The following is a 17,716-nucleotide window of genomic DNA, read 5'->3' on the forward strand; positions in this document are numbered from 1 at the left end:
TCAGTTGGAGTGGACTGCTTTACTAATCTTTACATACTCGCTAGAAAAAGAAAATTAAAAAGGGAGAACACACAATGTATAGAAATCCATAAAAGCAACAGTGAAACGGTGCACGGCTTTTAAAGACAAATTGAGGACACAGAGAGAGAAAGCTGGAGAAGATGCCAGAAAATCTTGAAAAATGTTAGGAAAACAACTCTGCGTACACGCAGCAATCACTACACTGGCTACCCAAGAGCTCTATAACCTCTAGTTTCAGTTAATTGCTCATAACTTTGCAAACTTCAAAATTTCTGGGATCAACTTTTCCTCATTTGGTGACTGGCTGTTGGAGATTTATGCCAAACTAAGGGGAAATTCCTCAAGCTTAGTGAACTTCTCAGTGACACCACACCGCTTCCAAGGAGAGACAAGGGCAAAGTACGCCTCTGTCCCCACCCACAGCACCCAGATGCCTCTGTGGGGCATTACAGGTCAAACCTTAGCAACATACGCTAGCTCTGTCTTGGGTTTTGTCCTCCAGCAGCCAGGCCAAAGAGTGGATGACCGGCTTTTTGTTATTGCTAGTGCTGAAGCTGTCCTCTAGCCTAGTAGTAGATTCTTGTGTTTCTGAAATGGAGATATCAGGAACCTACACTCAGGTCTCCAGCCCTCTGTGCATCTTTTATCTGAAGTGATTGCTATGGGGAGCACAAGGAGCTGTTAACATTTATTGCTCTGTCACAGGCTAATAGCTCCCAGTTCTCTCAGAGCATCCAGACAGACAAGTCTATGTTTGGAGTGGCACTAGGGGCTGCGGTGCTCAAGGGGAACCACTCTCCAAAGCTACTCGGGAGGTCTGCAGTCTCTCCAGCGTCACCGGGGAGTTTGCATAGGGGAACGAAGGCAAAGCAGACATCCAGAGTGAACAGAGAGGAAGACTTTGGTGTAGGGTTTTGTCAGAGCTCAGCTCTCTGTGGCAAAGGAATCAATGTCTTAGGAGAAGAAACGAGGAATGTGTCTAGTGGTATTTATAAATATGTATAAAACAACATATCCAGGTTCTTATGCAATAAATTAATACCAAAACTAGCTTATTTGTAACTCCTTTGAGGTAGAGAGGAAGAGCTTATTACAAACAGGATGTCTTCTACATAACTCCGCATACTCTGTAGTATGGCCAATATTAGAATATGGTATTTTTATTTCCATGCTGCTGTAGAGGTTCTGAGAGAGTACTAAATATGGGAGAGTTAAAAAGCGAGATAATAATTAATGAGCATTGATTTCCTTTGAGAAGTGTTGGTATGGCTTCTTAATTAAGCAACAGCAAGAGAAGCACATGGGCGAGGACTTAAGTTGCATTAACTTCAAATCCCAGGACTGTTCATGTATTTGGGTAGAAAATGAAATGCAAGGCTGAAGAGTGCATCCATTCAAAAGAGGTTCTTAGTCTCACATGGACTTAATGCAAGCGTCTCTCTGTGTAGGGATGGTCGGTCTTCTGGTGAAGACATGGGACAGAGGAACAAAATTGGGCCTTTCAGAGAGACCTTCCCCACTCCTCGTTCTCCCACTTTCTGTAGACTGGGAGGAGAAAGTGACCATTTCCAGGTCACCCTGAGCCCACACAATCGCACCCCTTCCACAGAGTTTGGAAGAGGCAGCACAGGGAAAGCTGATTATCAGGCTAAAAATAAAGATCTCAATTTTCGCATGTGAGTCAGCTACCAGGCACTGGCCAGCCCTCCATTTTACCTCCTACCACTACCCTCTTCCTGTGTTGCAGCTCCACCACCAAGCAGTGCAAAGTGAGCACCGTGACTTCTCCTCCCACCCCGGTTTAATCGGTCAAACCCTGCAAACCTGTGCCTGCCCGGCCCTAAAGCATGACGCCCAGGGCCTCCGCCTGCTCGCCCTCACCGCTCCCCTCCGTAAAGTCTCCCCGGCTGATGCCGGCAGAGGTTGCTCTCCGCAAATTGAGGGGAGCGCAGCTTTATCTTTTGTTAGTCCGCCAGCAAAGAGCCGACGACCTGCAGTAGGCAGATTAATTTCCGCTAGGAAAATGCAAAACTCTCCTCTCCCCACAACGCCATGAGCAACTGATAGCTTGCATATTTAAACATCCTCGCCTCGCTAAAATTTCACGATGGAGCCGGTGACAGAGCAAATGTCGGGGCGCATAACCAATGGCATTGTCAGTCGTGATTAATCAGCATCTCCGCCAGGCTGGCGGCCAATTAGAATTTACCATAATAAGGAGGTGACAGCCGGCGTTGCTAAGCGACCGCTGTCTATAGGGCTGGGAGAGCCAGACACATTTAGATGTTACTGTGGATTTCGACAGCGGCATGTCAAAACAACACAAGCGTCTGCCCAGTGGAAAATTTTACAACCCAGGACTGGGCACCAGAGTGAGGCATGGTTCCCTTTCAGAATAAAATACATAAAGGAAGAGGTGGTTTTTTATTGTGTTTTTTTTTTTTTTCCTTGAAAGAAGACTTTAACCAGTCAATCATTTATCTGTGTTTAATTAAGAGATGTCGTGTCACTGGAATAGGACTTTGTTACTGGGTAATGGGTTCCCATGACTAAGTAAATGCTGAGACATTTATAGGAAATTAACAGCAGGTCATCGCAGAGACATTTATTTTCAGTCAGAGGTATTTATCTGGCAATGACATTCTGTTCCAGTGACTTATTTTATTATATGAAAGGATTAAAGAATAAAAGGGGGGGATGGGGGGGGGAAGGAGACAGAGAAATGAAAATAGACTGACAGCAGTTCCCGTGTTAACATGAGAGCTGCTGACTCTGCAAATCACAAAAAGCTATGTTCCAACTGGGAGCAATAACCTTTCCTGTACTTTAGCTTACTCCTAACAGGGTGGGGGGAGGAAGGTGTAAGGGTCCTTTTTGAGTTTGCTACACTTCTATGGACAAGCTGGCTTATATAGAGAAAGACAGAGGATCATATCTTCAGATGAGCTATTCTGATTTTCAGCAGTCAATGACCTGGACCACACCATACGTACGCTCCACTGCATGTGCTCTTCAGGTCTAAATAACCTAGCACAAAGTAGCAGGTTCTACCTATCCTTAATATGGATCTATATAAAGTAGATGCCTGCACAAAAGAAAACGATTATGTCTTCTAAATTATGAAAGCAGCACTGTCTACACCTTACCTCTTTCAGTTTGGTATCGCTGAAGGCTGGGGTCAGGAGGCTCCGGACATACTTCCATCTGTCATCACGAAGACAAAGGATGCTGTCAAGCATTGGCTTGGAAATCAAGTTCGGCTTCTAAGTCAAAAGAAAACACGATTCAGTTTTAACACAAATGCAACTAGAGCTACTTGAGACTCTGGAACTCGGAAAGATTGGCCATGAATGGCGTTGCACTGCTGTCCCATGACAAGAGAGGCTCGAATCAGTCCCAAACACCAACCTAAACATGGATGAGGCTGGAGAAAATTTCTCATTTTGCTGCACGCACTTCCTCATGGGCTTGTAAAAGCCGCAGGCCAGTCCAGTAACTCCTTGCTCAGACTGTTCTGGTTCTGCCGTTCCTGGTGTTCTCCTGCGATTGCCAGTTCTGCTTTGCTGAACCCTGGCTTCTTTCCTCCCTTTCTAAGGTGACTAGCAAGAGGACCTGTCAACACTCCCTCTCCGTGTGACATGAGTGCCAACACACCGCACGCGGGTGTCGGTGGGGGACACAATTTCTGGTGACAGCTGGTATGTCAGACTGTTACATGCATTTCAAAAGTCTTCAGAAAATATGTTGATTAGAAAGCAAGTCCCAGTCCTTACTCTGTCTATGAGAAACACTCCCACTAAGAAGTTGTGGCCTGGGACTCTTACAGCTTCAGCAGTTGATCAAACATAGTAGTTTAAAGCACTGCCCCATGAAGTTCTGTACCAAGATGGCTGCTATGGATTTGCTAAATTTTAATCCTCCCCACCAACTAAGAAATCCAGAGAATAGTGATATTCACCAAGGAGTAAAAGGATAAAAAAGAGGAAGCGTGTCAGAAAACAACGCAATTACGCCTGGAAGAGGCCTCAGGATATGTCCAGCCCCATAGCAGATCCTCCCAGCTCATGCTTCCCTTCTGACAGTGGACTGTTCCTAAACCCTTTCCAAGTCATCTTCAATCCGTATTTCAGGTACTGTACCTGTCCTCCAGACAAACCATCCTAAAATTGGTGGGTGGGGGTGGAAGGTGTACACCTCTGTAGATATCAGGCTGTACAGAGACAATCATTTATGCATGTGAGATCTTCTGGCACCCAGGCCCCCGTCTACCCGCCCAGGGTAGCAGTGGCAGTACAGTCCCTCACGTTATCAGCAGCAGCAGTATCCACTTTACTGGGAAAGACCCAAACAAACCAAAGACACTTTGGCCTTCCCAATGCCATCTGTTGATCCCTTTTACCCTCTAACATTTTCTTTCAGTCCTTCTTTTATTACTAATGTACATGAAAAACGCGTTCTTACCACCTGTTACACACCTGGATACTTTCATCTCGTTTTGTGCTTCAAGACTTCTGATTTTATTGTCCCTACATGCTATTTTTTTTCCTTGTCCTTGGAGATCTGACCGACTCTGTAAAAAAACTTCTTCTCTTCAGGGGCCATGAAGAGCTGACAATTCAGCTACACTGGTCTTCTACTGCACTTCCTTAACTCTCTTCCTTATTGGAAGAGTTTGCACTTAATATCTTTTCTTTAAGAAGCTGCCAGCTCTCCTTAACACCTTTTTCCTTTACACTTGCCAGAATCTTGCTACACCGCATAAGCTTGTAAAATGCAGAAGCCTATTTTATATTGCAAACAGGCTAATGGGATAGTTTTACATTCTCAGCAACACTACCCAGTATAGTAAACTAATGTCACTGAGCTGACACTACAGACCAGCTTTGAGCAAAGATGAGCTGTTTTCAAGTAGAAGAGTATGTAACAGGATATTAAGCTGAAGGAAGAACTGACTCAGGTACTCTCATCAAATGACTACTGTAAGATAAAATATGGGCACATTTTTAATGTATACATAGAATATCCTATTTTGTGCAATAACAAGGAAAATTTGGAACAGGCTGTCAAAGCTGAAGTGGTTTGGACTGTTTTCTCTGAGTACCCTCTTTAAAGAAATGTTCTGTTTTCTAACTTGCCAGTAGGTATCTGTTCTGAGAATCAGAAGTGCAGCTAGAGAGACCATCACTCGATGGAGCGCTGCCTCATTTGTTACAGATATTGAAAGGCATAGTAGAATCAGAAGAAAGAGGCTCTGGACAACTGGAAATGCGCATCATCCTTGGAGAAAGTACTGTATGCTAGCCTCTGCTCCACAGTTGTTATGTGCTTCTAGGGAAGCCCTTTACACTAAATCTTGACTCAGCTGGTCACCAAATAAGTATTCCTTATTTCTTTGGTCTTCAGTTTCAAGCCCAGAGGCTGATTGCAGAGCTCCTGAGCACTCACTAATGCCACTGAAATCAACAACAGGGAATGTGCCTTGATCACACAAAACGCATTAGTCCAAGAAATCAGGTCATTGAATGGAGCCCCCAAATTAGCAAACATTCTCGGTCCTGTGCTTCAACCACCAGCCTTCACTCCTGATTTACAAAGTGAAGATATCACATCACCTCCTCAGAACTGCTAACGATACATTAACATTTCTGAGGCACTCAGAAACTACAGCGAAAGAGCAGAATAACAATTCCCACAAGGAAATGACTGATTTTGTCTTCCAAGCAAGGTTTGAATAGTGTACAGGAGAAAAAAAAAAAAAAAGGAAAAAATTATAGGGCAACACTTGGAAAAGTATTTTGCATCCACTCCTAAATTGAAGGCTGCCCAGTCTGTGCATTCTGTAAGACAAATCTCCTCTGGAAGACAAGGCTCCACTTAGATAATAACAGATGCAATATAAATCTGACTGCATTTGCCTTGAAAGCAAAACCCTTTCCTAAAACCAAACATTCACCTTAAGAAATGCTCCTAATTGCATAAAGACTGTTTATAGCGCATTCACAGAGAGGGGCCTGGTTACTGACCAAAAAGCCTGTTAACTATAATGTTATAACTACAACACTAAACATAGCATTGCCTTTTTAGCACTACTTTATGTCAGTAATGCTCCCTTAACTTATTTTTGGTGTGTATGGTATTATATACATATAAACGCTGCAACAAAGGAAAGACAATTTTGGCTATAAATTATTTTATTCAGTCTCTTTAAACTGGGCACACAAACACGTTTGTGTTTATTGGAATAGCATCAGCGTGACTGACAGTGTATAGCCGATTTCATTTATCAGGTTTTCCTCATCGTTTCTGCAAACACTTTCCTCCTAATTGCATAACCTATGTTATAGGTTCATATAGTAGGAATGAAAATGGATTTGGTATGAGAATGAGCCTGAAGTATCTTAGTGAAAGATGAAGTGTCACCTCTCTCCGAATAGACGAAGCACTAGCTGTATCTGAGAATTCTTGAGCCTATAAAAATCACTAAAAAAATTACCATGGGAGGCAGCTGTAATATTTTCAGGGGTGGGATTTTGGTTTTTAGGCGGGGATGGAGGTTGCTTTTAAGTCAAATGCAATCAGACTCCTATTCCATCTAGCATTATCTAAATACTCAACAACTGCTCTGCGCTTCCTTCTCCCGTGTAATCAACCATTTCTGACCGTGGTACAGTAATGCTGCATGAAAACTACTGGCAGCATGGTAATCTGCTGCAGCATACCTGCACAGTGCTACCGAGTTCCCACAATCACAGACATCCATCAGAAACAACAAAGAAAATTGGAGGGATTTGCTTCCAAACAAATCCTTTAAAACACCAGTGCTTTTAAAACAGAAAACAAAATAACGTTTGCAGATGAGCAGCATCTCTGCAATTGATGCAAGAACTCCCTCCCCATTAAGCTGTTCCTTAGGCTGACCCTTCAGACCCAGTTATTGGCTTGTTTGTCCCTGAGTCAACTTGGCTTGCTGTGTATTACTAAATAATTCAGGCAAGCGACTCTTCTCTGGCTCTGAGGCCAAGCGGTACAGAACACCTCCTGTTCCTGAGTTTAAATCACTTTCTTGAAAGGAACGGCCACATCCAAACTGCTTATGATCATGGTGCATGTTCACCGCCTGAACTGTGCCCAGACCACGCCTGGGGGACAATTAATCGATACAGGACAAAACCATGCTAAGCAGCATGTCAATATGGACATCTGTAGGACCTACTGATGCACTAATATCCTGTCTCTGTTTTATTCTGGAGTATAACTGTAGCCTTGTGTGATTCATAAATCATTTGCTCCTTTTCTGAGTTTGTCACTAGACTGAACCTCTGGCAGCCAGCAATGACTGCCTGGAGCAGGAGGAAGGGTAGCAGCACCGTGATGTTCCCTCAGAAACCTTCTCTTCTTCCTTTGGTAAAAAAATGCGGGATGAAGGTTTGCAACCAGCAGAAGAAAGCTAATGCAGCCACGCACTCTTAAAATATTCTGAATAGGTGAATCTTCAAAGAATCTAAAGGGCACCTCTAAAGACCTTTAAAAACCTACTAGCTCCAAAACCTACAATATAAAGCATTCACCTCCATAGAACCAGCTGCTAATCTACTCCACGTGCTTTGACAACACAGAAAGAAATGAAAGTCTATAAAACAGGATTTCAGAAACTTTGTTATCTTAAACTTAAACTTAATCATAGCCTAGTGCTAACAAAACCAATTAAAAAAGATTTACTTCTGCTGGAGCCAACCCTCAGCACTGAAAGCCTGGTAAGATTCAAACAAGGAACTAAGCTCTAGAGCACCCAAAATCCCAAATCCTAACAGTAACTCCAACATTAATTCTGGCATTAGTCATACCTAGCAAACACCATTTTCCTTCATGTAAGTCCTCAGCTTTCTTCTAGCCCTGCAGGCTTTGCAGCATCGAACTTTAACTGGAATCCCATGCCCACGCTCCCCTGAATTTCAGCCCTACTCTCAACCCTACAACCCATGCTAATGAGAGCCATTCACTCCTCTCACCTCCAGCCTTTCTTCTGTACTCATGGACATTGCAGTAACCAGGGTTAAGTCCAGCTCTGGGTTCCCCCCACCCCCACCCTTTTCCCTCTTTGGGGAAATTTTTGGGGTATGTTCCCAATGCAAGGGGTCGTCCTTCTCCCAGCTCTTGGTCATGCCATGCAGTATCTGTGATAGCTTTAGGGGGAACGGGTCTCGGCTTTTTCTCCCTGGGTGAGGTCCTGAAGTGATGAGCAAGCAGCAGCACTGGCACATCAGTGAGTTAATTTGTTCATCTTATTTTCAAAGAGGGTTGCTGTCCTTGTCTTGCTAAAAATGATTAGGTATTGCCACCCTGCTTAAGAAAGTGCATATTTAAATTGAATTTAATGAAATGAAATTTAATGAAAAACCAGAGAGAAAGTTTGTAGCACGAAGACAAGGCTCTATCCCCATCCCTCAGACAGGAATTATTCGTAAAATCTTTTCATAAGATTACTTGTTCAGCCCTGCTTGTACCATTTGATTGACAGGTCATCACCACCAGGTCAGCCAGCAGGTGGAACCAGTACGCCCATGAACCACTCAGATGGTATTTCATCCAGCCAGTAGCAGTGGCATGACACTTACAGATCAACATAACACTTACTATTAAAAAAAGTAACAGAAACACCCCCCTGCGATATCTCCAGGAATACATCTTACCAAGCCTGCAGTAAGTGGTTCACGAAAGTGGGAAGGCAGAAGATGCCTCCATATATTAGTTTTAAAAATTCCTTGTTGGTAAACTGATACAGTATATTCCTTCAAACTTGCTTGGTGTTTTGTAAGAGGAAAAGTCATGCTCAGCTCTTCCTGCATTCATGACATTCGAAGACACCTTGTGTAGTGGCTTCTGGTTGAACTAGGAGAGCACCGTGTTGCATGTTATGAAAAACAAAACAGAGTTGCTTTATGTCATGTACCCTGTAGTTCATTATCATTTCCATCTAGCAGGTTCCTGCTTACACAGATGTTATAGCCACATCTCTTCAACACATGTATCACTTTTCTCTTCAAAAATCATCATTATATTGGAGCAAGACTCAATTCCTTACCCAAAGATCACAGCTTTCATGGAGGGCAAAGGCCTGGCATTGCCCACTGAGCACCAGTGTCGGAGACCACTGGGTCTGTCCCACTCCTCTGCTCCGCCTGCGAGGGGCCCCCCACCCATATGACACCAGAGGCCATTGCTACACACAGGCGGTGTCTCTCCCAGAGCGGGCTCACTCTTCATTTGCCTTTCCAAAAACTCCATATCCAAATCCTCAGATGCCACACACCCCACGTTGCCACTCCCAGGTGACTGAAGTCAGTCTTTCCTTGACCATTAAAACTGTGCACACACATTTCTTCACAAACGCTTTCCCAAAACCCCTCCCAGATCATCATTAACCCTGCTGATAGTCTATTACACATTTTCCCCCTCTGTAAAAGTTTGATTTTAGTATCTATGATTTAGGAGGTGTTCTTATGGCTGCAGAGGGAAAAAGAAAATCACCAAACTAACTCCAAAAAGCTTATGTTGCTCTGCAATTTCATAAAAGTGTCTAGTAAAAGTTTTTAGCTTAATTTGAAACCAACATGCTTGCAGAGAAGGGGAGAAAATATCCATGCATTATCTATTTCATGAAGCTTTTAGGTTCTCCTTGGTCATTCAGATACTTCAAAAGTGTGTTACAAGGTGGAATTGGTTTCAGTGATTATAGCAATTGTCTTCCACTCTACTGTATAGATCAGACTATACAAAAAGGCATTTCCAAGCCCATGTCTTTGTTGTCAAGTCAGGATCTTCAGCAACTGACTAATGGCTACTGTTCATCATTACTCATTGGAAAAATGGCACAGCCAACACCAGCTTACAAGTAAATACTGGCTTTTTTTCTCTCTGTGGCAAGCAGCCTGGAAACATCTGTTCTTGTCTTCGCAAATATTCTCTTAAGTCATGGTTTTGTCAATAGAAACCAAAGCGAGTCATTGCAATGAGGTAAATATAACCATTCATAAATGCTAAAATAAACACATATGGCCTCCTGCAGTCTGACCCAGACTGATGCAAGTCACACATCATTCCATTTGTTGGTGTAAGGAGGATCAAAATTAAGTCCACGCTTTCATCAGTTTGCATATGGTGGTGAGTTTGCATATTTGGGGTTAAAACAATCAAACCAAAGAAAAAAGTATTTACTGTCAATTAATTAGGAGTTTTGGTATTACAAACAAATTCAGGTTGTACTAGAGAACCTGTGCTCTATACGCAGTTTCTGCTGTGCTGAGAAGCAGTTTTAAACACAGTGTTTAAATCTACTTTCCAACTGACGTAACTGGACTTTTTCATATTGCATAAAGTCATAAGACTTTTAAAAGCCTCTCTGATTATGCACACTTTTCCTAGAGGAAAGGTTGAGGACCAGAAGTTTCCTTTTACAGGAATGTAAGGAGAATTTGGAGAAAAACAGTCCCCAATAACATTTGCTACAGATATATTCCCATGCTTTTAATCATTGGCATACATAGGAATGGCAGGCAATGCTCATAAGAACTTGGGCTAGATCCTTCCGTTACATAGGAACATCATATTGCATCGTCTGCTCATTCAGAGACATCGCTGCAGCACCCTTGGAGATTCTGGAGAATATACCAAGAGAGATTGTAAGTACTACTCAGCCTCCCACTGCCTGTCCTCTAGGCTGCTGACCCTGTCTTAATCCTTACCCAAATGCCTTGGGTCTGCAGTTAGATACCTCAGAAGAGGATTCACCAAAGCTGAGAACAGAGTTGTCCAAGCTGCTGTGACAGCAATTGAGAAAGAGTCCCACACCTCCCTAGGGCTCCACCACCTCCCTTCTCATGAACATCATAACACAATGCACTCCAGAAGAGAGGCCACTACAGCTGTGATCAGGGATTACTCCCTTTATTTCAACTGAAAAGTGAAGGAAGTCATGGCGGTGACTCCCTTTCATAACATCACTGAGGAAACCGAACTCACACATGGGAGAAAAAATTGTAATTCCTTCCTGGGGAGAAGGATGGGAAGAAGAGTAAGGAAATAAGAATAATGAAGAAGGAAAGAACTATCACAGCAGGAGTACAGGCTAGGGCAAGGTGCCGGGCAGGATAGACCCAAACCCTCCTGTCCTTGTCAGGGAATATTTAGGAGTGAACTGAGACTGGACTTAGAGCATTCATTCCCCTTGTGAAATGGGCTACAGTCCCAGTCCCTCTCCAAGGTCTGTTTATATAAAACTGTCATTAGATAGATACTTGAGTAATATTTTGCAGTAATATCTGAAACCTTGGCCTCTGTGATCAGCAACATTTTGTAGTAGTGGCCTCCCTGATCCAGATGACTACCCTATTGCAGAGATTCACTAACTTCTCTACCATGAATGCCAAAGACTGCATGGAATGTGGAGTAGCTTCAACACATAAGGCTGCAAGTGCATCTTCCCCAAGAATTACCTACAGGTTGCTAGGTAGGGCACTCACCAGGGAGATGAGATGAGCACCTTGGAATGATTTCCAGGAGAAAAATGCATGAAAGCCTTTTTCATGCACTCTGGGCAGCCCCCCTTGTCACCGAGGACTGTATTGAAGAGGCCCAGTTCCATCACTTTCTCTTGTGACTCGAAGGAACGTGTTTGCTGCTGCTACTTTTTCTTCAGAGCCTGAACCACCAGCCAGTTTCGAAGGTACCTGTGAGGTCCATCTCTTGAAACATCATGTGCATAGGTCTCCCAGGCTGAATACGAGGTAGGTCTCAAAACTGCTAAGCACTTTGGCATCAAAGTGCTTTTGATGATACTTAGAAAAAGAATTGCAGGTGCCTGAGAAATATTGGTGTTGAAATCACCAGTTCCAAGGGACTCAAAGACACTTCCAAGCACTAGATATGGCTGAGCAAGGGTTTTTAATCTGTATTTCCAAATTAAGCTCCTCAAATGGGGGTTAAGTGCTTAAGACTTTCTGATTACTAGCAGAGGGAAACTAGTCAGGTGAAGAGGAGACTTACCAATGACTTAGTTTAAAAATATTACTTGTATGCAAAACGTATCTTCAGAGCAGAGTATATAATAAAAATGTCACTTTTTCATGTATTTCATATTTTATTGACAATTTTGGTTTGACCTCTTTCACTCAGATGTTGTAATATAGAAATAAAATTATAAACAGGCCAGTCTAGCTTAAAATCTCAAAGCACTGAGAAACACTAAAAGTAAACAAGTGAGTAAGTAGTAAACTATGACCTAAAGCTGAGAGTCTTTTTAAAGGGTTTCTATCAGTCTTCCAAGTTCCCATGCAGCACCTAAAAGTTGTTGCCTAATACCCCATTTCCTGTGTGACAACATCCTGATAAACAAAATATATTTCAAACTGTCATTTATCTAATTTGAAACAGAACATTTGGAATCAGTATTTCAGACCAATGATCTCCGGTACGTGCGAAACAACTCAAGGAAAAAGTATTTCACCTTTTTTCCCCACAATGCCAAAATGGAAATTTGAAAACAACGTCAAAAAAAGAAAATAAAAGTTTGCTTGTGAAGACTCCTCATGGTTTTCAAAAATACAAATGGGTTCAAGATGCTATTTAAATCAAACTACTGGAAGAAAAAGGCTATTAAAAATTAAAAACATGGATGCAACCTCCAGCTCAGGAAGTCCAAAAGCCATGGACAGTCAGACGTTAGGGGGCTATTCTATAGGAAATACCACTCTGCCCTTGCCCTGTTCTGCTCTTTCTCTAAGCATCTGCTGCTAGTCAGAGACAGAGCACTCCCTGGCCAAGTATGCCTCTTTTTATGTTAGTTTTCCTTTGAATAGTCATTCAGAAAGAAAACTCCAGGTCAGCTGTAATGGCAGCACGACAAGCTGTCAACAAATCACATTTGCAATATCCGCTTAACTGAAGAATTTGAATTCCCTGCCTGCTACTTCACAATTGTTTCTAATTACATTAAGTGTATATTTACACATCAGGGAAAAAAACAAACTTCATGTATTAAGATCTCCACATCTATCTGTCAAAAAACTAATGCATTTTCCTGATTGTAGTAGCTGCTTGCGTTCCTCACTTATTTGTCCCTCAAGAAGAGCTAGGCTATAAAACTTTGTAAGTAGTTGCATAGCACACTTTCAGGATTTTATCTTCCAAGATTTCATATTTGTGGTTATTTGTCTGGTTTCAATCAAGTAAAAAAAAAAAAAAAATCCCAATTTATCAAAGCATGTCAAAACATGCTTATAATGCTTATATGAAATAGCATTTGTTCATTTGACTCTCACAAATTAATTTGAGCACATTGAGAATTAAGTGTTTGTCATAAGATAAAGTCCTATTGCGTACAGATAATATTACAGGACTTATCATGAGTTCCCTGGAGCTCGCAATTTCAGTAAAACAGCCTCACTTCCCAAACAACCTGTAACCAGACTGTTCCTCACATCGCTCTTATTTGATTTCTTCCAGGAGAGCAGCTAAAATGCTCCTCTGAGTATCAGCAAGTACCTTGTTCAAAATAAATTAACAGTATCAGCTACTTTTGCATTCTCAAACATATTAGGCTTGTAATAGCAAGCAGTGCGGATTATGAAGCGTGAAGCACATCACCATATCCTGTCATCTTAAGAGTTCTAGGATAAGACAAAATTTAAAAACAGCCCAAAACCCCGCAGACTGGAGCTCTCGCCCCAGAGCTCACCAATCCCTTTCTTGCAAAACAATTCTCCTTCAGGCGACACAGCGTTTGGAGGGCCTGTTTCACCACCCCATTGCTGCAGTTTTACTGCGTTGTCACCATAACATGGAACTAGAGGGATGGGTCAGATCCTGAATTCTCCCCCCGCTACGTTGCCCAAAAAGCCAGCGCTAGCATTTCAGGTGTAGACAAGCTGGAAGCTCAGCAAACGCACCCTAGGACAGAGCAGCATTTGGGATTTAGATTCTCTTTTATCGAGCGCCCAGGGAAGGAGCGTGTGCCAGCCCTGAGAATGAAACACCTGCAACCTTTCACTGAGCATTAACCCCACAGCAGCCAGGCGCACACGGAAAGACAACGGGGAACTGGAGTGGAGGTTGCCATAGTCCTGCCCGCTGGGACTTCCCATTTGAAGGAGAAAAGAGGACTCACCCTCCAGAAGACCACACATCCAGTGAAATTGCCAGGCTGCACCCATACTCAGCGTGCACAACACACTTGATTTGCACGCACCTAGCATTTTTGCAAGTTATCGGTGTCTGCACTTCCAAGCCCAGCTTTGCTGGTGGGTGGGAGAAGGAGAAAGGAAGGGGTTTTAGTTCCCAACCATCAGTGCTGGCCAGTGCAGCACGCGCTCCCACATCACAAGAACTGATTTTGCATCTGCACAGCTGCTTCTCCCACGTCTGAGGTCAGTGCTGAGTCCCCCCAGCATCCAACAGCCTGATAAAAAAAAAGGGATCTTGAAATTGAAAAAATAACCCTCTGCAACATGTCTAAAACCCTGCTGAAATTTTTACTTAGAATAAATCTTAACCCTGGGACCAGCCTAAGTTCTTACAGCCAAAACTGACTGTGCACTGCCAATGTAATATAAAAGCTACCACGAGCGCCAAGGGAACAGCTGAAAAAAAGTGAGGAAATGAGAGCTGCCCCACTTGACCACTGAGGAGGGAAAACCCAAGGCTGTACCATCCAGCAGCCGGGGCATCCAGAGAACGTCTAATCTGACATGGTGAAACACCAATTAGGAAGGGGGAATGCCCTCTAAAAACTCAAATCAAACATTAAACAAAATAAAACCAGAGCTGGTTAGAGAAGCTTAAATAAAGCCGTATGGTTGAGAGAAACTGGAAATACTGCAAAATCAATTTGGTTTTCCAGGCTTTCTGGAAGAAAAAATGGAGAAAAGTTCCAACAAAATATCTTGTTATATACGTTTTTGGAACAAAATAACTTTACTTTGCAAATTGAAACAACTTTGACCTTACATTAGAAGCTGTAACTGAAACAAAATATTCTAATCAACTTTTTATTTCGGCTTTTGACTCTTCAAAATCAGCCACAACATGAAACTTCTCTCTTCCACACATTTCCTAATCAAATCTCAGAAAACATTAAGGCCCATGTAAGATATACATTTTTTTAAAATTCTTGATGCTGGTAACATAGCATGCCATCTATTCTTATTGCAGTTGATTACAATTATATTAAGAGGAAATTAAGAGAGCAAAATAAAGCATTAAAAGGTTTGAATATCTTAGACTGAGTGCAGTCTTTGTATCCTAAAGCACATGCAAAAATGGGTCCAATTCGTTAGTTATGTTATCCTACACTATGTTTTCCCACAGGAGCTCTATTTGATTTTGCAAATGTAACACTTATGAAGAAAATAATGTCCTGAAAGGTTTTAATATTACATATTAAAAAAATCTTGCATGTGAAATGAATAGTCACAAACTCAGGATTCTCTACCTTTAGACATAAAGCTCACATGACAACTTGTAGAAGTTGTTAGTGAACTATAGAGCCCTGTCACCAGAGAGCGATACTAGCAACTGAGTTTCCTTGTTCTTTAATAATTTTTGTTCAGTCTGTGTTTACTGAGATTCTTCAGGGGCTTATAAACTTAAGCAGTTTGGTCAGATTTTAAAGTGGTTTTTATATCCAGCCCTTATACTAGAGGGAACAAAGCCAAAGTCAAAGAAAAAGACTTTGGGTTTATTTTTCCCCACAATGGATAAATAACCCTATCCTTTCCCTAGGCTTCTTCTCCGAAATAGCAAGACCATTTTGACTGAAAAATTCTAAATGGAAAATATTAATTGAAGTAGTTAAAGTTTGATAATCTACTGAAAGGTAAACATTGTAATGGAAGACATTGGGCAACTTTAATTATAGATATCACCACTGCCTCTGCTACTATACAGCTTCTTTGGAACTGATGAAATACCAGTATAATCCTGACGACATTAAAACCTGACTGAAGATCAACGACTGGTTAAACTGGAATGTTTCTGAGCCATTGTTAAATTATTCAGAATTATTTTAGGAAAGCTGCATAAAAAGTGCAAGAGTGCAGTTTTAGCTTCATCTAAATGCGCATACTTAAAATGGAAAGGGAAATGGGGAAACTGTCCTTTGCAATTGCCTTGAAAAGGGAAAAAAAGAGTATCTTGTGTATCTTTAACTTACAATTAATCTACCAGAGGACAACAGTGCAAGATTGTTCTTGTTTTCACTACTTATTTCCCCAAACCTTTTTCTGCAATAGCAAGCATGAAAGGAAAAGAAGAATGGGACATTATTTCAGTAAAGAATGTAGTTATTTTAGTTTCTATTGCTTAACACCAGTGAGAGGAGACTGGCAGGAGTAAATAATTAACAATGATCAACAATCCTTTTCTTTTGCTGCGGGATAGCCGTTTCCTGATCCGTGCATATATCTGTTGCTGCATATGTGTCTGTGGGGCTAAACGGAGCCTCCTCTAGCCATCACTGAGCCTTCAGAAACAGGTGAATCAACACGAAAATGAGCAGTGGCCAGGTATGCTCAAAGCAGGGAGCACTCCTTACGCTGGAGAGCTTGCAGCAGGCCATGCAGTGTGAAGACTTGAATTTTGCACCCCTCCTCTTCTTTCCTTTTTCTTTTAAGTGTGGGGAATTTAACGCTGATGAAAAGTCAGCAGCACTGGCAAGGGCTCTGCAACTTTCCTTGGCCGTGGTCAGGAGCATCGCGTGCACAGCACAGCGCTTCCCCTGCACCTGCATAACACACTGCAGCGTGTTCCCTTCCTAAGGCTCAGACCAGCCAACTATTTGCTATCAACTATTTACAACAAACGGTGCCAAGATATGTGGTTGCTATATAAACAAAGAAGAATTCTCACTGGAGACTAAAATAAGACCTGCCGACTCATTTTTCACTTATGATCTGTAAGATTTATAGCCGCAACACACTGTCAGTGGTAAGGAGCGCATCGTCTCTCAACATCCTTTCCCATGGAGGTTTTACTCTTGCAGAATGAATATTACATAGTGTACGATCACAAGCAAAAAATCAGGATTGCAAAAATTTTTGCTTAGAACAAATCTACTGGAGTTAATTGCTAGATAATTTTGTAAAGATCAGAAGACAACTTTCCAGGCTCTGGTCAGACAACCACTACAAAAAATCAATTTAAGATGCTGCTACCCCATCAGCTGTTCGCCACCCCTCATCTATTGGAGATTACCACCATTGAAATGGAGCTGGTGGAGAGCCCGTGTGAGCACTCATCATCTGCTTCAGTGCCAAGTCAGCCTGCATAGTTTTGAAAAAGTCCGCACTGATACATAAACTAAGATGGATTAGCTTCTGAGCTGAACCAGATGAGGAATGCTCACATGATCCATTCTGTAGGCCTTGCTGTGGGAATGGTAAGTCCAGCTAAGACATCTTAACAAAAGGTTGTTAGCATTGTGCTAGATAAGAATATTATCATTAGATTAAAAAAAAAAAAGGAAAGGAAAAAAACCTTTCATATGTTTAAGTTCAAATATAAACATAAAGGCAGGTAAATGGATTAAGCTATCTGAATGAATGACTGAAGAGAGAATTATTCCCACTATTTTTGAGATGACAATACTACTTTTAAAAGACTTAAAATGAAGAGCAGAGGCTTGCAAGGATTAGTATAATAATGT

The 17,716-nt window shown here is 42.0% G+C and overlaps 1 protein-coding gene across 1 annotated transcript in view; it reads right to left on the minus strand.

Moving 5' to 3' along the window:
- TBXAS1 (thromboxane A synthase 1 (platelet)) overlaps window positions 1–17,716 on the minus strand; it is a 230,740-nt gene that overhangs the window by 97,240 nt on the left and 115,784 nt on the right. The window contains exon 5 of the mRNA XM_009577010.1: window positions 3,168–3,284. Coding sequence (XP_009575305.1) covers window positions 3,168–3,284 — 117 coding nt within the window. The remainder of the gene's footprint in view (window positions 1–3,167; window positions 3,285–17,716) is intronic.

This window comes from Fulmarus glacialis, unplaced genomic scaffold (assembly GCF_000690835.1).
Source record: "Fulmarus glacialis isolate BGI_N327 unplaced genomic scaffold, ASM69083v1 scaffold7834, whole genome shotgun sequence".
NCBI classification, from domain to species: Eukaryota; Metazoa; Chordata; class Aves; order Procellariiformes; family Procellariidae; genus Fulmarus; species Fulmarus glacialis.